The sequence below is a fragment of the Vicia villosa genome, unplaced genomic scaffold (genome assembly GCF_029867415.1).
Source record: "Vicia villosa cultivar HV-30 ecotype Madison, WI unplaced genomic scaffold, Vvil1.0 ctg.000150F_1_1_1, whole genome shotgun sequence".
NCBI classification, from domain to species: domain Eukaryota; kingdom Viridiplantae; phylum Streptophyta; class Magnoliopsida; order Fabales; family Fabaceae; genus Vicia; species Vicia villosa.
Genome location: NW_026705040.1, coordinates 14,861 through 39,707, shown reverse-complemented (window position 1 = coordinate 39,707; position 24,847 = coordinate 14,861). Strand labels below are relative to the sequence as shown.

The window sequence follows — 24,847 nt, the reverse complement described above, 5'->3', positions numbered from 1 at the left end:
CGTACAATGCTGTCCCCGAACTACGTTGACTCTGATTCTCCCTAAGGAGATACGTAGGCACTTGGTAACAAGTCGAGTCCCCTTCCCCACAAATCTTATTTTTTCCCGATTTTACTTCTTTAAATCATAAACCTTTAATCTTAATTATTTGCCTTAACCCTGTTAATTGTCTGTCATCTTTCTTTATGTTAGCCATAAACCTTAGCTTTATAATGCAAACCTTTGGAAAGGGTTGAGGGTGCCTAACACCTTCCCTCGACCTGAATATAGTATCTTACCCTGATCTCTTAACTGCGCGAGGTTTCCTATTCGCCTTGGTAGAATAGGTGGCGACTCTAAATCTTTTATTTTTAGGGCAGGTTGCTACAATATGCAATACTTATAGATTCAATTCATAAAATGTTTCATATTAAATGTATATTTTTTTAATTTTTATTTGTTTAATATAATAAATATATTTCTCAAAATATTTGTGAGAATTTGAGATATGTCAAAATATTAGAAATTATAAAAATAATAGGTTTTATAAAAACACCTACGAAAGCGCTTTTTCAAAAAAGCGCTGCCTTATGCTTAGATATGAAAGCGCTTTTTAAGAAAAAACGCTGCCTTATGCCAATATATGAAAGGCTTTTTAAGAAAAAGCGCTGCCTTAAGCCTACCTACACCAGCGCTTTTGCCTAAACCAAAAGCGCTGCTAAAACCTATAGCAGCGCCACCTACAGCAGCGCTTTTAAAGCCAAAAAAAAAACGCTGTCGTAGGTCTTTTATGGCATAGTGGTCTGAGGAGTACCTAAAAATTATCTATTCAACCCATTTGGGTAGCCATTAGTTGGTAACCTTGGTTGTTGTTCTATATTAGAGGGTTGAACACCGTGCCAATTTGCCGGATAAACATATTAACCATCTCATGGTTACAGTCATATGTTTATTGCCTTATGGCCATCATGGAATCTGTGGTTAATGCAGACATATTTAGAGGGGTAATCCTAGTCCCTCTTGGTTGTGTTATTTGACCAGAGTTGCTGATAGAAGACCTTGAGGTTATATATGGGTTCAAAGGAGACATTATCGTTGCATTATTATCTGCGTATGTAGACGCATGACTCTGTAATCCTGCCATCATTGTTTTTGGAATCCCATAGGGGAAATCCTTAAAATTTATGGTAATATCAAACTAGCCATCCATGGGGGCCTAAGATCTCCTATGACCACGTGTTTGGCTACGAGAGTCATGATGCTTGTTTCCATAGGCAATGAAGTCATCACTCCTAGGAACGAGGTTGCATTCGATACTGGGGTAAGAATAGGTTCATTGGTTCTGTGGGAATTTTAAGTCCCTGTCTCTATGACGGTGACCCCAACATGTTTTTTAGTGTTTGGAGGGGAAGTGAAGTGTTCTTAGGATGAACCATTTCTCCTAAAGTTCTGCTACTCCTCAAACGCATAAAAGTCCAGACATCGAAAACATTTTTTCAGCACATAAAGGAATTGACAACAAAAAGAACAATACACTACTTTTTTAATGAAATGAAAGAAATCGCACAAATGTTCCACTGGGCATGCCAATTTGTTCACAATGATTTTGCTAAACATTCACTTAGTTTTAAATTTATTGCTTGTAGGACTAAACTAGTAAATCCTGGGCTACATTATGTGATTTCTCTTGGAAAAAAATGTGCATTAAAGTTGTCAGAAATTGATAACCAACAGTGTTGGAAGAAAAAAAAAGATTAAGTAAAAGTATAATGTAAATGTTTAAAGAGATAACAATTCAACTAGATTGGATTGATTATGTAAATAAAAAACAAACAAAAATTTTAGAAAGAAAGAAAAAAAAGTATTTTCATAAATAAAATTGGTAGGCAATTTCAAACATTTTCTTCCTTGACTCGTTTCTCGCTTATGTTTAGGTACTTTGAGTGTGTATTGAATTTTACAATGATTTTGCCACCTCCAATCCCAATAGTACTAGAACCTCTATTTATAATATTTGTAACATAATTGTCTTCAACTATCCTCCATTCGACGCGTGATTCTTGCACGTTGTACCTGCCTTCAGTCAATCTCCACGTGTTTCTGGTGATTTTAGATAGGATTAAAAAATCGTTATTCGGTTTAATTTGAAATTTGCCTTGGTCGAACATCCTTCGATCTGTCGAACTAAACATCTTCTAAACTTTTGGAAATTTTGCTAAGTCCCATACTAAAACCTTTAATATGTGGAGCCTTTGTACTTTGACTCAAACCTTAATTGTGGTTGAAAAGTATAAAAACTCACACTTAGCTTGTGCAAAGGTTTGGACCTTTTTTTTTTTCGAGCTAACATAATGAATTTTCTAAATTAACAGTAGCATAGTTGAAAGTTCATAAATGATATGATGACACCATTTCAAACACCCTTCACCATAATAGTACCTATACATGATACCAATTTTATTTTTTAATAATTTATCATTCTTTGGTTTTTTGCAATTATATTTTGCTTTGCAATTTTATACGGTGTAGGATACCATGTGTATAAAAAGAGGGTAAAAATAGCACATCTCTTGAAAGTTTTACTTTTTCATACATCATAATCATTTATAAGACATGATGATAAAATAATAAAAATCAAATATTTTAAAATAAAAACTCTTTATAATGACAATGTATATGTATTAATTTATAGGTTAAATAACTCCCAAGGTCCTTTAAGTTATTTAACTGTAACAGTTTAGTCCTTCAAATTTTTTTTGTAACAACTTGGTCCTTTTGGGTGATATCTACCTCCTTTTTCTCTCATTTTAATCATTTAGAAATGTTGATTGTTGTGTTTTTGGAAACACTTCATTATTTTTACATCCCTCAAAATAATTGCATCCACAATTTACATATTTTCTCGGATAAAAAAGGATAATGGTGCACACATTTGATAACATAAAGAACCTAGTTGTAGCGAAAATAACATGAAGGACCAAACTGTTACAATTAAATAATTTAAAGGACCTTAGGAGTAATTTAACCTAATTTATAATATAAAGTTAGATAAAAATATTCAACGAGATTCATCGTTCTCTAAGTGTATCTTCTCAACTCTTAATATCTTATCATAAAAAGTTCATATTTAAATTATTATATCATGTTCTTCTTTAAAGATAGCATGTTGTAAGTGTCACATAATAGTCTGGGGTGTCTCCCCATTAAATGAGACACAACCACCACCAAACTCAACAACACTCTTCAAAATGACTATATAAACCCCCACCACCATGCTTCAAACTCATACCTATATCGTTCACTCTATTAAACAATTTAATTTCTTACCATCAATGGGCAACTTCAAGTTAGCATGTGTTGTTATGATGTTGATCACTTTGCTGTATGCACAAAATGGTGCTGCAGTTTCATGTGGACAAGTCACTAGTAGCCTTGTGCCATGCATGGGTTATGTTCAGAATGGTGGTGCTGTTTCGCCGCGTTGTTGTTATGGCATTAGAGGGTTAGTTAACGGGGCTAGGACCACGGCTGACCGTCGTGCCGCTTGCTCTTGCTTGAAGTCAGCTGCTGCTTCTCTCAAAAGAATCAATGTAGGCTATGTTGCTGCACTCCCCGGCAAATGTGGGGTTAATATCCCTTACAAGATTAGTGCTTCCACCAACTGTGCTAGGTATATGTTTTACATATCTATTATCTAAAGATAATATATTTTTGTAAAATATTATATATATTTCATATTTTATTATAGTAATTTTTTTTTTATAAATGGTAAAAACCCGCCACCTTTAAATATTTTCAAAAAATTCATATTAGAAGCAGAAAAGAAATTAATATGTTAATATGAGTTTTGATGTTTCTTCATTATTTTTTCAATTGGTATATCTTGTTTCTTCATTATTATTTCATGTTAGATTCATAAAAGTATCATATGACTGGATCAAACAAATTAAAACAAATGATATTACAAAAATACTAAATTTTATTTTCTAATAAACTTTATGTATTAAGAGTCTCACATCAATCAATATATGACATAAACACATAAACACGTTTCTTAACAATATGTGATAGCTAGAGAAAATGTTGTTGCATGGACAAAAGTATATCATTTTATTTGTGATTCCAAATAAGTATATCTATTTTGTTCATACCAATAATGATCTCGGTATTTTTTTGTTGTTGTTGCAGTATTAGGTAAGATGGAATGTTGCGAATGATGAGATGAATCTTCGACAAGAAATTATATAAGAGGAACTACTAGTATAAACTTTTAAAGAGAATAATAAGAGGAACTAGGTCTACGGTTATGGCCAAGCTAGTTTCGTCTTTTATTTAAGAGTATCACTAAGTTGTTAAACACTTATTATATGTGCTTTTATGTAATGTTTCTTAACTTTAATAAGATCAATAGTTTGATTATATAATAGACATGCACTTTCACTTTCACTCTCACTCTCACTCTCACTTTCTCTTTCTCTCTCTCTCTTTTTATATATAAAATAAAAATCGAACATATTAAAAATATCAAACGGTTGTAATTCACAACCAATGTTAAAATATTTTATATAAATATTGTATATCAATTTTTTTTAATTAAAATACCTTCGAATATTATTTATTTATTTATTTATCATAATAATAAATAAAAACTAGTTTTTACATAAAGAAATATTTTTTTAAAGGGTTAAATAAGTTTATGGTCCCTCTAAATATCTTAAACATCGTTTTTAGTCTTTCAAAATTTTTTTTTCAAAAAATAGTCCTCAAAAAATTTTTCGTTCACACTTTTGGTCCCTCATGTCTAACACCATTAACATAAGCGGACGTGACACACCACGTGGAAATGTCATGGTGGCAAAATGCTGACGTGTCATGCCACATGGCCAAAGGACAACATCACACTTGAGCCCGTAAATAAGAGTGTAGAGTTGGAGTTCCAATGGATTTGCAATCACGTTTCATATTGTTCATAACTAAATCATCATCCTAACCTTTTTCCTATCCTGTACAAGTTTCATAAATCACTTCTTATTGTCGTGTTAATAAGTTCACACTGGTGTTGGCTATATAAATCAGTTCACAGTGGTGTTAGCTGAGAAACTACAACCACAACATTGAAATTAAACATGAGAATTTAATTTTGCAATGCAATATCACATCCTATAGTTAATAACTAATTTGCACTATGTTGAAAAGTAAATGAAATGATCGCCTCACATTGGGTGCGTGAGTTACGTATCCAATTATATGAAGAATCAATAACATGAGTAGACCATACAAGAATAGACAACAACATGGAAATCTAAAAGGGTTGTAGAACTTTCTTTTAAAACATACTGTATTCTTTTAAACCCAAAATTCTTTGAAATAAATATGCTACAGATTAGTTACGATTTTAGCTACTATTTAGCTACAAAATTTTATGAAATCAAGTGAGATGTTGACATTGGCCAAGTAGCATGACACGTAAGCCTCTTGCCACCTGGCATGCCATGTAAGCTTCTTGCCACCTAGCATGCCACGTCAGCTTTTGATAATGGCGTTAGACGTGACAGACCAAAAGTGTGGACTGAAAACTTTAAAAGGACTATTCTTTGAAGGAAATGTTTATACCTATGGACTATGAGGCTCTTATTTTTTCATTGCACATGGGAATACGTAGGCACGGGATTTCGAAGGGTTTTATTGACCTTAAAGGGTTTTATCGAAGTTTCCCTTTAAAAATAAAACTTCGGTGGAGACTCTTTCATATTTTGAGCGTATAGACGCTCGAGTATTTTTTGCGCACTAAGAGGTCAAAAATTTTGTCGCACTAAGTCGCGTTGAAAGTGTATGTTTTAGCGACAAATTTGTCATCCTTTGGTTCAGCTGAATTTTTCCCGTTGGATGGTCTCAATAATATACAGACGTAAGGTGGTCTTGGCTGAACTTTTTCTTTTTTAAGAAACTTGTCGACCTGGCTTTTTTGGCAGTTAAGCGTTTGACCATTTTAACCCTACCTGCCAACTGAGCCATATATCTCACATATTGGGTATCTAGTTTATTTCAAATAGAATAATTTAAACCTCATGCAGCCATTTCGATCCGTTCGTGCTAAGGCACTTAGGCAAAGCACCTCGCTTTCACCAATCTGAACTTATTTAGATAATCATCTATCGTCTCACTTTCTTTCCGCTTAACGATTGCCAACTCTTTGAGGCTGATCTTTGACTGCCCCATTGTTAGCTGGAAATTTCGATTGAAGGATATGCTTCTTGAAGAATTAAAGTTCGAAGAAGAAGATGGCTTTCAGTGGCCATTCTTGAGAATAAATGGTTTTTAAAGGCCATTTCTGAGGATGTTATTTATGATGAAGATGATTGAAATCAAAGCTGAATCGAGATAGATTGTCTTTGAGACTTAAGCGTTTTTCAAAATACAAAGGGTACTGAAGCTTAGCGTATTTCGTTGCATTCTCGCTAAAGATCACGTTGCCACGTATCGAAAGAGAATTCAGGCGGGAGGATTTGAATTTCGAAATATTTTGTATAACCGAACAAGGACAGATGGCGCCCTAGGGATTCGAAACGCATGCATGTGAGCAACGTGGCATTTCGTTAGCGTAGGACCGTTAGGGTCGAATTAGTATAAATAAGGGTCTTAGTATCAGGATCCAGGGTGTTCATTTTGTACAAGTCACTCACAAATCACTCAAGTATCAAGTGTTAAGAGAAAGAGTTCGCTGAGAAATGTACGTATGACACCACACTTTTAATATGTTTGTATTTCTATTTACAGAATCAAAGTGTCTTTAAGTTTCTTTTACTTTTCGCCCAGTTTTTTCCTTCAATTCTAGTTTTCTTTTCAAAAAGTCTTTACATTATTGCACTTTACATTTCTGTACTTTACGTTTCTGAAAGTTACATTCCTTTATCTTTTCGTCAAAGTTTTTACTTACATTTATAACCAGTTTATGTTTCAGTTGTGTACATTCTTTGTTAGTTTATTTCGCAAGTTATTTACATGTTCATACTATAACCAAGTTTCGAAGCAAAAGACCAACAAACATGACCCAAATTATCTTGAGAGACAACTATTTGACTATGTCCTAGGATCAATCTAGTCGATCCTGCGAGTAACCAAAGTATATTTATAGTTTGGAGGACTATCGGTTGTTTACCGGAAATCACCGTAAACAAATTGGCACGCCTAGTGGGACGGTGTCAAACAGTTTGTCATTAATTTGTTGTTTTGTTTTTGTCTAGAATATATCAAGACATTGTATGAACCTTAGGAACGGTAAATTAACCAACAGTGCACAACCGATTCCTAAACGAAGGTACAACAAGAAAATGGTCAATTCGACCAGTGGAAGGGGAAATCAAGATCCCCCACAAGGGTCAGGAACAGTAGCAGCAAGTACTACAAATGTTTTGACTTCTACGTCAGAAGCACAGGAGATACCCGCTTCGACAGGGTCTGCGGCCATAGTTAGTTCCCAGGCCATGCCCGAAAATACATCAGTGCCAACAGGGACAATCCCAGTTTCCAGTTCGACCACTGTGCCTCACTTCACAGGCACGGCAGAAATACCACATTTTGCGGCAAATTTCGCAAATCAACAACAAACCCCAAGACCATCGTCATCATCATTCGAGGGTTGGAGACCTGGAAATCCTTATGGAATGCTATTTTCATATATGGCAGGATTACATGGTGCAGGACCTACATATACTCAACCTAGTGCGACGACATTTTCGCCTAACGCTGGTTTAGTAGGTCGAAGCGCACAGAATATAGACCCATCGGGCCAAATGCCTCTCTTAACTACAAATGCCTCTCTTATCTATTGTCAGGCACTTCCATTTTCCTAATTTGCATATTTTGGGGAATTATTTGCGCCTGGGTCTGAGGAGTACCGAAAAATCATCTATTTGACTCATTTGGGTAGCCAATAGCTGGTAACCTTGGTTGTTGTTTTATATTACAGGGTTGAACACTGTGCCAATTTGCTGGGTAAAGCGGGCATCATGGAATATGTGTTTAAAGCATGCATATTTAGAGGGGCAATCCTAGTCCCTCTTTGTTGTGTTATTTAACCAGAGTTGCTGATAGAAGACCTTGAGGTTGTATATGGTTCCAAAGAAGACGTTATCGTTGCATTATTATCTGCGTATGTAAACGCATGCCTCTGTTATCCTGTCATCATTGTTTTTGGAAACCCATAGGGGAAATCTTTAGAACCTTGTGGTAATATCAAACTAGCCATCCAAGGGGGCCTAAGATCTCCTATGACCGCATGTTTGGCCATGGGAGTGGTCGTGATGCTTGTTGCCATAGGAAATGAAGCCATCACTCCTAGTAAAGAGGTTTCATTCGATACTGGGGTAAGGATAGGTTCATTGGTTTTGTGGGAATTTTAAGTCCCCATCTCTGCGACGGTGATCCCGATAGGCTGTTTTGTGTTTGGAGGGGAAGTGAAGTGTTCTTATGATGAACCATTTCGCCTAAAGTTCTGCTACTCCTCAAACGCATAAAAGTTCAGACACCGAAAACATTTTTTCAGCACATAAAGGAAATGACAACAAAAAGAACAATACACTACTTTTTTAATGAAAGAAAAGAAATCGCACAAATGTTCTACTGGGCGTGCGAATTTGTTCACCAATTATTTTGGTAAATATTCACTTAGTTTTAAATTTATTGCTTGAATGACCAAACTAGTAAATCCTGGGCCACATTATGTTATTCCTCTTGGAAAAAAGTGTGCATTAAAGTTGTCAGAAATTGATAATCAATGGTGTTGGAAGAAAAAAAAGATTAAGTAAAAGTATAATGTAAATGTTTAAAGAGATAATAATTCAACTAGATTGAATTGATTATGTAAATCGAAAACAAACAAATAAATTTAGAAAGAAAGAAAAAAATTTATTTGCATAAATAAAATTGATAGGCAGTTTCATACATTTTCCTCAGTCACTCGTTTCTCGCTTATGTTTAGGTACCTTGAGTATGTATTGAAGTTTACAATGATTTTGTCACCTCCAATTCTAATAGTACTTACTAGAACCTCTATTTATAATATTTGTAACATAACTGTCCTTACTAGAACCTCTATTTATAATATTTGTAACATAACTGTCTTCAATTATCCTCCATTCGACACGTCATTTTTGCACGTTGTACTTGCCTTCAATCAACATCCACGTGTCTCTAGTGATTTTAGATAAGATTAAAAAATCGTTACTCGATTTGATTTGAAATTTGCCTTGGTCAAACATCCTTCAATCTGTCAAACTAAACATCTTTTAAACCGTTGAAAATTTCGCTAGTCCCATACCAAAACCTTTAATATGCGGAGCATTTGTTTTTTTTTAATAAGCAATTGAATATAAGAAATCGCACTAGGGGTGCAACCCTTACAACGAAAACACACTAGTTAGTGATGTTACAAAGCAATGGTAGTTTATACCAATCGTAAAAATCAATCCTACTCAAAGGTTCCCTCCTACTAATCCATCTCCATGAAAAGTACATAATATTTGATATCACCTCATCATGAGTAAAAAAGCCACTATAAAGAATGATTGTGTTTCGCATGTTCCAAATACACCAAATAAAAGCTAACCATATTGTGTTAATAATAGCTTTGATGTTGTTGTTTATCACCTTTTCTTGGATACTCCCGAAGTGCTTGAATTCTTCTTGAGACAAATTTGCATCGTCCCCCAACCATAGATAAATTCTATTCCAAACCTCCTTTGTTACTTGGCATTGGTAGAAAAGATGGTCCAAACATTCCGGATAATTAGAGCAAAAAGGGCAATCAATGGAAGTTAAGATAGACACACCTCTATTAACAAGTTGATCCTTTAGCGGTAGTCTTTTGATGAAGAATCTCCACGAAAAAATCTTGATCTTTGCCGGAATGGTTGTCTTCCAAATAACATCCAATAGCTTGATGGTGGAATTTGGCCAAGCTATCTCTTTTGCACTAGACATTAAGTACGAGACACTAGACACCGTGGAGACTCCGTTAGAGGTGAGATTCCAATGAAAATCATCCCTAGATGTTATGTCCAACACAACACCTTGTAAGAGCACAATTAAATCCCTAAGTTCGTCACCAATTGCCTTGCTCGTATCGGATAACACTACTAGAAATTTGGCCTACGGCCACGCTAAAATTTTCCACAGCTCAGAAACTGTGGCCACATATATGATTTGGCCATGGTTTTAAAAGCGTAGAATTATGTTATAAAATATTGGATCCGGAGTATGAAACTGTGGCCTTTACTTCAATTGCCACGGTTATACAACTGCGGATATTTTAAGCCACAAAGGAAAACTGCGGCCTTAAAATTTTGACTAAAAATTGTAGCCCAAATCCAAAAAAATTAATCCCGCCCATTTTTTCCCTCTTTTCTTTTCGTTTCCCTCTTTTTAATTAATTTTTTTTATAATATTTTTTAATTAAAAAAACATTAAAAATATAAATACAAGTTCCCATTTTAACCTAATTTTTCCTCTCCCCCTCTCATGCCTCAATCGCCGTCTCCGTCTCTCTTCATCTTGTTCACGACCAATTTCTCCTTCATAAACAGCGCCAATTTCTCCTCTTCTGATTTTTCAATCGGTGGTCAGATCTTACCTACTTCTAATCTGAGAGTCTACACTTTCGCCGAATTGAAAGCTTCTACCAAGAATTTCAAACCTGAAACACTTCTCGGTGAAGGAGGTTTTGGAAAAGTCTACAGAGGTTGGCTTGATGGAATCACCATTGCCGTCAAAAAATTGAACTCCGAAAGTTTACAAGGTCTCCAGGAATGGCAGGTAATGAATAATTGAAGCTGTATCTGATGTCCTTAACCTAATTTATGTTAGATTAATTATTCATTCTAATGGTTGATTTGTGGTTTTTGCAGTCAGAGATACATTTTCTAGGTAGACTTTACCATCCTAACCTTGTTAAACTCTTGGGATATTGTTATGAGGATACAGAGCTTCTTCTTGTCTACGAATACATGCAGAAGGGTAGTTTGGAAAATCACCTCTTTGGAAGTAAGTGTTTTTTTGTTTCTGCTGCAACTAATTAATGTTTTGTGAAGATTATATATATTTTTGTATTTTTTTTATTCAATCATTGAAATTAAATACTATAGGAGGTGTTGTTGTTCAACCACTTCCTTGGGAGCTGAGGCTTAAGATAGCAATCGGAGCAGCTACCAGACTTTCGTTCTTGCATACACCAGATAGAGAAATTATTTACAGAGATTTTAAGGCCTCTAATATATTGCTTGATGGGGTCAGTCTCTCTTCACTTTGCTAATCTACCTCTTTGTTATCATAAATCTTTATTAATTGCCTTTCATTTTGACTCAATTATGATGCTTTCGCAGTCCTATAATGCCAAGATATCAGATTTTGGGTTGGCAAAACTGGGTCCTTCGGCTAGTCAATCACATTTGTCTACAACGGTGATGGGAACACCAGGTTATGCAGCTCCTGAATATATGCAAACAGGTAAGTAATACATCTCTTCATTGCTTTTTACTATAAAATGAACTTGTTGCTGTTAAAGTAGGCTGAAATTGAAATTGAAATTGAAAATGAAGGGCATCTATATGTAAATAGTGATGTGTATGGTTTTGGAGTTGTTTTGGTTGAGATACTGACGGGCTTACGGGCGATAGATCTCAACCGCCCAAGCGGGTATCACAGTCTAACGGATTGGATCAAACCGCACCTACAGGAAAGAAGAAAATTGAAGAAGATTATGGATCCTCAATTAGGAGGAAAGTATCCAATCAAAGCTGCACTTACTATATCTAAGGTTGCTTCTAGGTGTCTTGCACCCGAGCCCAAAATGCGCCCATCCATGAAGGATGTTTTGGAGATCTTGAAAGGAACTCAAGCTTCCACTGACAAAGACGTCGAGGTTAGGGGTCAAAATTAATGAGTTAATCCTATTTATATGTGAATTAGTGGGAATGATTGAGATTTGAGAGGCTATTGGTTGTTAATTTTGTATTTTCCTTGAACTCAAGTAGCTAGCAAAGAAATTGTGCATTTCAGTGACGGCTTGCTATTGTTGATATTGTTGTCGAGACTAACCAAAGTAACCTTGTTACTGTGTTTAGGAAAATCCATCTCTGGAGCAAACTAGTAATCAAACAAGTGCTTCAGTTTTTTCTACTTCAGCAGTTAAGAGACAGCGAGCGATTTCACGGTTTTTCCTCTAAAATTCGAGAATTTTGGGTATGTAAAAGTATGCATTTCTTTCTGAAATCTGAAAACTTACTGAGAATGATGTCTTATATTATGTTAGAACTTTAATGTAGCTTGTCATTGCCCTGTCGTGGCAATGGCTCAGATTTGAGCTAGAATTTGAGTATGAAAAAAAAATTATAATCCCTGGGAGTACTTTTTGTTTGGATGTGTTACAGTTAGTGGTAATTGGATTATGTTGAATTTTATTTTTCTGCTTTTCTGCTGTTAAGTTGATTGGTATATCTGTCTTAAAATGCTCCCTTAAAACTGAATGTGCATGCACTTGTATTTTTGTGTATGGGACTGACTGAGAGATTTTTGTGCATGCACTTCACACCAAAAAATTTATAATCAGGGGAGTGCATATTGGACCATGTTATATGCCTATCTCTGTGTTAAGTTACCATAACAATGCTTCTTTTTTCTAGTGTTTTTCAGGATTTGAATGTTGGTATAGTGCTTGATGAAGGTATAGTATTAATGAACACTTATACTGATAAGCACTTATAAGTTATTTTATATGTAATTGTTTGTAACTTGTGGAGCATTGATTTGAATTTGTACTCATTTCTTAATTCAATTCAACATTGTATTCACTTACAAAACACAGGGTTGGCTTCTCCGGATGACCATTACAGGGCGTTCTATGCGGAGAGGAGTTCATGGTGGTTGAAAATCAAGGCCGTTGGGATTCCGGGACATGGTGCCAAGCTTTATGATAACTCTGCTATGGAGAATCTTTTGAAGAGTATTGAAAGCATCCGAAGATACCGTGCCTCGCAGTTCGACTTGATCAAGGATGGTTTGAAGGCTGATGGGGAAGTTATTTCTATTAACATGGCCTTTTTGAAGGCTGGCACTCCTTCACCTATAGTAAGTCAATCAACTCCAATATTCCATCAAAATGGTCAAACATGTCTTGTAGAGTGTTAAACTTTATAGTATAGTTGTATGTCATTATACCATTATCTAAAAATAGCAGAACCGTTTTATGGAAATGCTCTCTTTATGCAAATGCTCTCTTTATTATCTGGAAATGTCGAGTACCACTGATACACCAAGCTTTTATACCTAGGTTTTTTGTATGTAGAAGTTATGTAAAGTGTAAGTTAGAAGCTGCTACACTTGTTTCATACGGCGTGGTAGTGAGTACTATGAGATTTTCATATATAAGTAGCTATGGGTGTTTCTTTGATTTAGAGGTACATTGGTTTAGAAGCGGCTGCAGTTAGCTTTTGATCTAAACTTGTCAACTGCTTGTAACTTCATTGCTCTGGATTGACATTTGCATTTACTAGTGGCCTTTTGCATCACCTAGATTTAGGAATGACATATACATATATATTAGATCAATGTGTTTGTCTTGAGGAAATTTGTTGCTTATTGTTGTCCTTTTGAACTGATACGTTGTCCCCTATTCTATTTCCTTTACCCGATAAAGGAAGCAAATTACAAATAGACATACATGTGTGTTGTTTTATTTTATGTACATATATGCATGGGATTCACGTCATGCAACACAAACTTGCTATCATCCGTAAATTAAGAGCATATTCGATATATCTCAAGTGCAAATTGAATTGTGTTGCAGTTGGGTGACCAATATAAAACTTTGACGTTGCGGCTGCAGTCATGGTTGTAGACAACAATCTAAAACTCTATGTATATATAAGATCTTGAGTTGTTTCCTCATGGTGATCTAACTGAAATAGGAGAGAGAGAGAGAGAGAGGGAGAGAGGGGTTAATATAAGTGGTGGTTAGAAGCAACGAATTCAACTCGCTCGTGCTCTTTATCAGAATGCTGATATATCTCTTTGATAATCCATTCAGTGATGTTGATGCACACACTGCCACAAATTTGTTTAATGTATTGATAACATACTTCATATAGTGTGTTCACAATGTCTCTTTAAATACTATGTTTGTTATGCTTATGAGTTATGACACTATTAACTGGACAGGAATACATTACAGAAGGACTTGCTGAGAAGAGAGTTTTGCTTGTGACTCATCAAGTTGATTTCCTTCTAGCATTTGATTATGTTTTGGTAATTTAGTACATCATTGAAACAGTGGTTATGTTTATGTCATTGATCTAAATGAAAAATAGAATATTATTTTATAATCTTTGGTAAATTGAAAATTATGCATGGACACAACGATTTTGCGGTCCAACTTATATTATGTTTAGGGTTTAGGGTTAATCTTCATCTATCGGAAGATTAGAGGTACGAATTAGTCAATGCTTCTTCTTTTTTCCATTGATACTTGTTATGAAATGAACTAATCGAGATGATATATCGTACTATATATTTAAAATTAATCTGGTGTAATTTTTTCTGCAGATTTTTCCTAATGGACGACCTAAAGAAATACTAAGTGATGTCGAAAATCTCACCGCGGAAAAGATTGATGAACTTATGAATGAATTTCTAAAGGATTATAAAGAGGGTTCACATGAAACTAAAGCTGCTCTTAATGCCTACACAAGAGTTTTGGCTAAGAAACATCCTTCTTTTAGTATAAATGCTATTTCTCCGGGTTATATCAAAACAGATATGAATGGTGGTAATGGTGCTTTGACATCTATAATATGTTCATTTTCCAATATGTTCACATTTCATACTAGGTGTTGTATCTTTTAGGGAATCCGGCTTTAGAATAAATTTTAAGGAACCCGGCTTTAATTAGCAGTAGAAAATGAGGTGATATTTCCTATCACAGTTTTTTATTTATATGTATTTTAGAATAGACTCAAGTACATTGAATGTTTATTTAATTCCAATTAGTATTTTCCTTTCATTTACACATCTTCCTATCATGATTAAAGTAATTTTTTTCTTCTTAATTAAGAATATTAAACTGATTAATGACAAAAATAAGAAAACTAAGGGAATAAACTGTGGCAATATTAATGGTTTAGAATGCATAACATATAACCACGGTTTTAAATCTGTGGTCATAACCAAACCGTGGTTATATATTGAACCAAAACTGTATTGTAAACGTTAAATTGAAACCGTGGCTTTACCATATAGCCACAGTTTTGAAGTCATGGCAAGTACAAACCGCGGCCTTAATCAAGCTACCTAAACCGTGGCCTAAAAAAGCCACGGTTGTAAAAAAGGCGTGGTCTATACCAAAAAACCGTGGACTTTACTTTAGGCCACGGCCGTATACTCCACAGTTGGATTTTCGTGGCCAAACCGTGGCCTCAGCGTTACGCCACGGTTATTTTGCATATAGCCTCGGTTTTCTGGGCGTGGCAGGAGGCCTTTTTTCCTGTAGTGTAAGTTGATTAAGTTGGCGTTCGGTTCCAAATGAATCAAAACCTCATCACCGAAGATGGCTTCCCAAATCCACAAAATGTCACCATTGTTCGGAATAAGAATGTCCATCACCGTGCATAAGTTGTTGGTTGTACGGTCAAACAAGAGTGGAAAGAAAACACGGAGCGGTTGATCGACCAACCAAACACTATGCCAAAAGAGAACATTATTACCTTGCTTTATGTCACATTTGATCCGATCGGTGAACCCATCGCCCAAAGCCTCCTCCTTGTAGTCATTAAGAACAATGTCTCTCCACCATCTAGAATCATCCCGGTTTATAAGATCCTTGCTAGCGGCTAACACTTTTATCTTCGGGTTATGATATCTCAAACGTAAGAAATTACTCCATATTGCCTTATCTTCCTTTAAAATTCTCCACTTCCATTTTAGGAGAAGAGATTTTTTCATTTCTCCCACATCTCTAATACCTAACCCACCTTTCCCTTTGGGCTTGCAAATGTTCTCCCATTTTATCCAATGGATGCATTTAGATTTCGCATTCCCACACCACAAAAAGTTGCTAAGAAGGCTTCTTATCGCTTGGAGGATTTTGCTCGGGGCTTCTTATGCGGAGCATTTGTACTTTGACTTGAACCTTACTTCTAGTCGAAAAGTATAAAAACTCACACTTGTGCAAATGTTTGGTCTTTTTTTTGTCGAGCTAACATAATGAATTTTCTAAATTAACAGTAGCATAGTTGAAAGTTTTACTTTTTCATATATCATAATCATTTGTAAGACATGACTATAAAATAATGAAAATAATAAAAATCAAATATTTTAAAATAAAAACTCTTTATAATATCAATGTATATGTATTAATTTATAATATAAATTTAAATAAAAATATTCAATGAGATTCATCGTTCTCTATAACCTTGCATTTAAGTGTATCTTCTCTCTTATCATACAAATTCCATACTGAATTATTATATACATGTTCTTCTTTAAAGAAAGCATGGTGTAAGTGTCACATAATAGTCTAGGGTGTTTCCCCATTAAATGAGACACAACCACCACCAAACTCAACAACACTCTTCAAAATTACTATATAAACCCCCACCACCATGCTTTAAACTCACACCTATATCATTCACTCTATTAAACAATTTAATTTCTTACCACAATGGGCAACTTCAAGTTAGCATGTGTTGTTATGATGTTCATCACTTTGCTGTATGTACAAAATGGTGCTGCAGTTTCATGTGGACAAGTCACTAGTAGCCTTGTGCCATGCATGGGTTATGTTCAGAATGGTGGTGCTGTTTCGCCGCGTTGTTGCTATGGCATTAGAGGGTTAGTTAACGGGGCTAGGACCACGGCTGACCGTCGTGCAGCTTGTGCTTGTTTGAAGTCAGCTGCTGCTTCTCTCAAAAGAATCAATGTAGGCTATGCTGCTGCACTCCCTGGAAAATGTGGGGTTAATATCCCTTACAAGATTAGTGCTTCCACCAACTGTGCTAGGTATATGTTTTACATATTCATTATCTAATTTTAAATCCATCTAAGATCTAAAGGTAGATCTTACTATCTTTTAATATTTTTAGTTAATAGTATATTTTTTTACATTTATTTATAATAGAATTAATTTTGATTATAAATTGTAAAAAAACCACTTTTAAATATTTTTAAAAATTCATATTAGAAGCAGCAAAACAAATTAATATGTTAATACGATTTTTGACATTTCTTTATTATTTCAATTTGTATATCTTATTGTTTTGCCTTTGATTTGTAAAATAAATAAAAAAATTAATGTATTTGATGGCAAAAAAGAAATTATTTTTCTGGTTTTGTTTCATAAAACTAACATAGGTATTTTGTTGTTGCAGTATTAGGTAAGGCGAAATGTTATGAATGATGAATCTTCGACAAGAAATTTTATGTTATATCAACTACTACGAATGAGAATAATAAGAGGAACTAGGTCTACGGTTATGTCCGAGCTAGCTAGTTTCGTCTTTTATTTAAGAGTATCACTAAGTTGTTAAACACTTATTATAAGTGCTTTCATGTAATGTTTCTTAACTTTAATAAGATATTATATATTAGATATGCACTCTCTCTTTCTATATATATATATATATATATATATATATATATATATATATATATATATATATATATATATATATATATATATATATATATATATATATATATATATATATATATATATATATATATATATATATATATATATATATATATATATATATATATATATATATATATATATATATATATATGAAGTCGAACATATTAAAATATCAAACGGTTGTAATTGACAACTAGGAGTAAAATCTTTTATATATTAATATTGTATATTATTTTGTTAAAAATAATTAAAATACTTTCAAATATTATTTATTCGTTTATTACAGTAATAATTAAAAACTAATTTGTACAGAAATAGAATTTTATTTATCAATACTCGAATATCATATTGTAGTATTCGCATATTTGTGTAATTTTTTTAAAAAAATATGAACATCATTCGATTACCATATATTGATATTCGATTATATCAGCATGAAACATTGTATTTTTTTAAAGTCAAAATGAATGTAACTCATTCTAATGTTTCATGGTTCAATTTTAAACTTATGAATCATTTCAAAAGGTTATTTTACCTTTTTCTAAAATTATTTTAATTTCAATTCAAACTAATTCTTTAAGTGTTGATTCATTTTTAAGTGTTGAAACTTTTTGCATATCTTTCAATTCCTTCAAAAGTTTCATAAAACTTGTTGAGCACTTAAAGTATAATAGTTTAGATGGTAATGTACAGAAAGAGGAGAAGAACAAATTGTAAGCATTGAATCAAGCCAAGATCAACTGAATTCAAAATCATCAAAGTGTTTAGTGCCCTGGCCCACGGCCTCAAAAAATTGGGGGCTTCAAAATCGAGAAAATAAGTAAAAAGTTAATAAATAATATATCATACAATAGAAAAAAGCAAAATAAAAATTTGGGCAAGTTTGCCAAGTGTCAATATTTTAGACACCTTACTATTTGAAAATTTTCTAATTTAGGTAATCTTACTATATTTGTTATAATTTATTTTTTAATTATTTTTTATTTTATTTTAGAACAAAATTCCGATAATGTCTACTTAATAATTAATTTGCAGATTTTATTGTTACTTTGAATCATTGGTTTTCCCAATATTTTGTGAGTTGGACCATTGGTTGCACATAATTCAAATCATAATTAATTAATTATCAATAAGATACTTTCCATCTTATAATATTTTTGAAACACGTTATTTGAATTTTATTTTGTCATTACCCATACTAGTGTGTATACCCGTGCGAGGCACGGGACAAAAGAGGAAAGGGGCGCTCAGGGTTCTAAAAAGTTTAATCATTATTTTATTATTATTTTTTTAAAAGGAAAATAAAAGACCAAATCTAAAGCTATTATGATTTATTTATTAAACAATAATTAAAATTTATAAACAAAATTAAATTAAATGAATAACAAATAAATAAAGGTTTATAAAATACTATAATGAAAATAAATACAAATATGAAGAGTAATATTAATAGTACAAATAATATAGACATGTAATTAATAGTACAAATAAGTATAGTGTTAATTTATTTTTGGAAGCTGATACATTATGCACACTTAATTAGTACTACCTATTTAGCATCTGGGACTTTCATTTATGATGGTTAAAAATGGGATGCATATATTCACATCTTCTCATTTACTATATCACAAATATTATGTAAAAATAAAAATAAAAGAGATGTGTGCAATTTTTTTAACAGATGAATATTGTCAGTAACCATTTAAAAACCAAAAAGATTTGGATAAAGCTTTATCAACTATATTATTAGAATTTTTGAAATTACATATCATAATCTTTATAATAATGATTAATAATAGAGAAGAGATCAATTTTGAATATTATGTTTTTGAGTACCAATAATAATTATGGTATATGTATAGTAGCTATAATGTTACAACTTAAAGACAAACCAAAAAAAGTAAAAATTATGATACAGCTGATCAAGTAATTATAAAATAGAAAAGAAAATTAAGAAACTGAAATATAATAATTAATTTAGGTACACTATATATCATATTTATAAAGTAAATTAAGTTCCCTCTCAACATATTGGAATATAAAGTATCAAATAAAATTATAAGAAACAACATCACTATATTATCTACCACTTTAACATAATTTAAAGTCCAAAATCAAGCATATATGAAAGAGACTGTCAATAATATAGGAAAGAAATTGTCAATAAATCAATAGATGTTGGGACATTTCCATGAGAATCCATTGAAAAAACCTGCAAGATAATACTCAATTTCATAAATAATGAAACCATAAAAAAAACAAAATATATTAATAAAGCTAATACATATTTGTATATTTGTGTAACAAAAGCTTATACATATTTCATTTTCTTATTTAAGTATTGTAATATGATTTTTAGATTTATAAATACACTGTAAAAATATAAGAACAAAATAGTATAATATTATACCGCTGAATCTAATAGAATCCAATTGAAGCATCTCAAGATCCTCAATTTCCTTTTATTGACAAGGTTCTAATTCGAATCAAAAGATGCCATGATTCACTGGAATACAAAACAGAAACTGTAAACACGAATCAAATACTATTTGGAATATTATGAGCATTATAAAAAATTGTTTTTATAGACTTTCATACAGATAACAATGGAACAATCTGGATAAATATATTACACACAGTGGATAGTAAAATAGAAGATTTGGGAACGATTCCAAAACTGATATGAAGCAGCCCACTAGGCCCATTAGAAATAAGAAAACATCCATCTTACTCAAAGATTTTTATTATTAAAAGGGGGTGTCGTTAGAAGTCTTTTAGTTGATTTATGCTTTGTTTTATTTATAGTAGCCCAAAAGCCCATTTATGGGTTACAACCCTAGCTATTTAAATGTAAGAACTCTTGACTGAATTTCTATGAAGAAAGTATGAATTGTTTTTAATGTCAATTTCCTTTTATGCCTCTTAGATCTTACTTTAGCCCTAGCATAGTCTATCATTTGGTGCTTTCATCTTGTCTCTCATGGCTCCTCCCAAACCACCCAATCCCTCTTCTAAAGAAATTATTGAAGAAGCTGTCCAAGCAGCTGTGCAAACAGCCCACATTCACCTTGATAATGCCATGAATGAAACCCAACAGCAGCTTGATGACCGCTTTGACAAAGCTGCTACTGAGCTGAAACATACGGTGGGACAGCTCCACACACGGCTTGATTCGGAGAAGCAGCTGGCTGATTCTCGTTATGACTCGTTGATGGCAGCCATCAACAGCATCGCCATCCAGCAAGGCAAACAGCCGACAGCGACTACAAAATCTGCAGCAACCAGCGCAGCAACCCCAAACTCTTCAGGTATAACTCAGCACTCTATTTCTTCCCCTCAAAGCACTACCCGTTTTACCCCTACTAGAGAAAACCTAACTTTTTCCCAAGCTTCCCCACCTAACACCCTTCCATTCTCCATTAGCTTCACTTCACCTCACAACTCTGCCTTTATTCCCTTTCGCCCCCAAACCTCTGCCCTAAACACCACCCAACCCCCCTTTTCTTCCACCAGACCTCACTCTTTTACACCCACACATACCCAACTCTTAACAACCCCACAAATTCCTATATACACAACTACCCAGCCCATTACATCTACGTGGGCTAACCCATACCATTTTAACACCTCCCAAACCTACACCCCTTTACCTCACATTCGCACCCCTAAATTGGAATTAGCTGCGTTTGATGGTACAAACCCCTTAGAATGGCTTTTTCAAGCCGATCAATTTTTTACGTATTACCAATTACCCGCTGCAAACCGTTTAGCTTTAGTGTCTTTTTACATGAAGGGTGATGCCCTAAGTTGGTTTAAGTGGTTACATCAAAGCCATTTATTAACGGATTGGGATTCCTTTACAAAGGCCTTAGAGTTGCGTTTTGGCCCATCAACGTATGAAAACCACCAAGCGGAATTATTTAAATTAAAGCAAGAGGGGACTGTGGTTGAATACCAAACCAAGTTTGAGCAACTTGGAAATCAAGTTATTGGGTTGCCTCAAGATGCCATCCTCAATTGTTTCATTTCGGGCCTCAATACTGAAATTAGAAATGAGATGGCGATCCATCGGCCCATGGATATTACCCAAGCCATTGGGCTTGCCAAATTAATTGAAGCAAAGATTAAAGATTCCAAACCAAGATATTCAAAGCCATTTTCTGCCCTACCCAACAAACCAGCGACCCACAATTCCACTACTAGTCCTATCAAACCCAACACCCCAGCCCCTAACTTACCCATAACTCATCCCACCCCACCACGACTTCCCATAAAAAAATTATCCCAAGCCCAAATTCAGGAAAGAAGGGCCCAAGGCTTGTGTTTTAATTGTGACGAAAAATTTATTCTGGGTCATAAATGTGCTGCTGGCAGATTCCTAATTTTACTATGTGACGATTCTAATTCAGAAACTGCAGCAATCATTGACGAAGACACTGCTGAACAGGAGGTCGTGAATGACCCCACAGACACTTACTTCCAACTCTCCCCCCAAGCTCTCACCGGCCAACTTTCCCCAAAAACCCTCAAATTCAAAGGTTGCATTAAAGGCATGCCTGTTATGGTGTTAGTGGACACCGGAAGCACTCATAATATACTTCAGCCCCGCATAGCCCATCACCTCAACCTTCCCACGACCCCCATTCCTCACTTTTTTGTTATGGTAGGTAACAGATCCCACTTACAATGTGAGGGAATCTGCAACAATGTTCAAATAACCCTTTAGGATAAACCCTTTTCGCTTCCTTTTTACCTACTTCCAATAGAGGGGGAAGATGTTGTACTTGGCATGGCTTGGCTGCGGACTTTAGGAGCCATCCAAGTTGATTTTTCCATTCCATCTATCACATTCAACCACAACAATACAACAATCACTTTACAAGGGGATACCGCTTCTACACCCAGCCCTATTACCTTTCACCAATTCAAACACCTTATCCACACAAATTCCATCGCATCTCTTCACTTAATGATTTTTCAACCCTGCTCACAATCTCCTCCTAACATACCACCTGATTCTCTCATACCCGAACTACCCAATTCCATTGACCCTCAAGTATCCAAACTTCTCCTTCAGTACCCTTCCATCTTTCAATCCCAACCTGGCCTTCCACCTCCTAGACCACACGATCATCACATTCCACTTTCCCCAAATACCCCTCCAATCAGTGTTAAACCTTATAGATATCCACACTCTCAAAAGACTGTTATGACAACTATCATTGATGAGATGCTCAAAACAGGCATCATAACCCCAAGTCACAGCCCCTTCTCATCACCGGTCCTATTAGTAAAAAAAAAGATGGGACATGGCGATTCTATGTCGATTACTGCGCTCTAAACGCAGTCACCATTAAAGACCCTTTTCCCATACCCACGATTGATGAATTACTAGACGAGCTTGGCTCTGCTAAAGTTTTTACCAAATTAGACTTACGTTCGGGCTATCACCAGATCCGAGTGGCATCGGAGGATACACATAAAACGGCATTTCGTACTTTCGACGGACACTATGAGTTCCTTGTAATGCCCTTTGGGCTTACAAACGCTCCTGTCGCGGGCGAAAAATCGTTTTGTTCCTCTTTTTTGTGGATGAGACACCTGATGCCTTCTTTGGGCTCGAGTGCTCATAAAAAATGATTTTTCTTTTGTTTCGACCAAACTTTTTATTATTTCCAAAGGAGGAAAAGGAAAAAAGCTGCAATAACCTAAAAGGTGGGGGGAGAGATCTTTGGGTAAGAGGGTTGGTTATACGAAGGGAAGGTATTAGCACCCAACGTATCTATAGTACTCTATAGGTTTCTTTGCTTTGTTTTTCATTCCATGTTATTGAGAGGTTCTTGTGAAATAGGTGGGACCTAAGGTGTTTGTTTGATTATGCTCGCAAAGATCATCGCGATCCTCTGCATACATATCCCTTAGAGGGAATCAGAGCATCTGTAGCTCGGGGTCTACGGGTGCTAAGGTTTGAATGGTTTTTTTTGTGTTTTGTTTTGCTCGCCAAGGATCGACCTTGTGCCTACGTATTCTCAAAGGGATGTTGAGAAAGTCAGAGCAATCGTAGTTCCCACTTATGCTAGTGGAAGCAAAGGAAAATAGACAAATGTCGTCTAAATGCTAGATGTATCTAATCTATATCATCACATACATCTGTTTGATTTTGTTTGAAAATCTTTTCATTATAAGCCCGGGGCCATGCCACTTAGGGTGCTTAGAATGATAAAGATGTTTTTTGTTTAACCAGCCTTGTGGCAAAAGTTTCAATGAAGTCAGCCTTGTGACAAAAACTTTGATTAATCAGCCAGCCTTGTGGCAAAAGTTTCAATGAAGTCAGCCTTGTGACAAAAACTTTGATTAATCATCCAGTACGGTGGTAAAACAGTTTGATTGATTAGCCAGCCTTGTGGCAAAAAGTTTGATTGATTGATTGTTTGTGATGATATAGAAGAGATACTCCTATCATAGAGATGAAAAATGTCTAATCTCCTAGGGTATTTGATTTGGATATTGGGGATGCTTATAAGAAGCCCGTGGGTCCTTGTACGAAGCCCAAGAGGAGGCTATCCGAGGGTCCTTGCATTGTAAGCCCAAGAGGAGGCTATGGGAGGGACAATCCAGGGTCCTTGCATTGTAAGCCCAAGAGGAGGCTATGGGAGGGTCACTCGTTTGTACAAAGCCCAAGGGGAGGCATGGTATAGTTGGTTTGAGCTCTTAGAGCGATTTCACCGGGAAACCATACTCTATGTCCTAACCTAAACTAGGGAGATTCTTTGCACGAAGCCCAATAGGAGGCTATGGGGAACCTAGTGTTGTACTAAGTTGAACAAGCACACATATCACACATATGAACAAACATGAACAAGTATGAACAAACATGAACAGGTATGAACAATTATATATATGACAAAGTGTGTGTATATAATGGAGTTTATGAAGGAAATATACCTGTAAGCATGATCCATTTGCATACACGGGGGCTCGGGACTCACACTCGGGGAGAGGTCCACTTGAATTTATTCAAAGCTATGTAAACAGGTATTCACAAAGGGCTTGGGACTTATACCTACATGGAGGCCCATGGTATTTTTTTGGGAAGATTTAAAGAAAACCTTCATTTTTGGTTTGTTATTCAAAGTTTAAAACCGCATTGATTGAGATATGTACAAAAGGCGTACAATGAAATACCTA

The 24,847-nt window shown here is 34.8% G+C and overlaps 3 protein-coding genes across 3 annotated transcripts; all 3 read left to right on the top strand.

Annotated features, from left to right (window-relative positions):
* The first annotated feature begins 3,293 nt into the window (after positions 1 to 3,293).
* Positions 3,294 to 4,341, top strand: LOC131624713 (non-specific lipid-transfer protein 1-like). Its single transcript, XM_058895634.1, has 2 exons — positions 3,294 to 3,649; positions 4,168 to 4,341. Exons 1-2 carry the CDS (start codon positions 3,312 to 3,314, stop codon positions 4,175 to 4,177), a joined length of 348 nt encoding a protein of 115 aa, XP_058751617.1. The 5' UTR covers positions 3,294 to 3,311; the 3' UTR covers positions 4,178 to 4,341.
* Positions 4,342 to 10,497: 6,156 nt separating this feature from the next.
* Positions 10,498 to 12,036, top strand: LOC131624723 (probable serine/threonine-protein kinase PIX13). Its single transcript, XM_058895642.1, has 5 exons — positions 10,498 to 10,791; positions 10,884 to 11,019; positions 11,121 to 11,263; positions 11,358 to 11,481; positions 11,574 to 12,036. The coding sequence occupies exons 1-5, from the start codon at positions 10,498 to 10,500 to the stop codon at positions 11,912 to 11,914; spliced, it is 1,038 nt and encodes a 345-aa protein (XP_058751625.1). The 3' UTR covers positions 11,915 to 12,036.
* A 4,623-nt stretch (positions 12,037 to 16,659) lies between these two features.
* On the top strand, positions 16,660 to 17,532 carry LOC131624712 (non-specific lipid-transfer protein 1-like). The gene is made up of 2 exons (XM_058895633.1): positions 16,660 to 17,025; positions 17,394 to 17,532. The coding sequence occupies exons 1-2, from the start codon at positions 16,688 to 16,690 to the stop codon at positions 17,401 to 17,403; spliced, it is 348 nt and encodes a 115-aa protein (XP_058751616.1). The 5' UTR covers positions 16,660 to 16,687; the 3' UTR covers positions 17,404 to 17,532.
* The last annotated feature ends 7,315 nt before the right edge of the window (positions 17,533 to 24,847 follow it).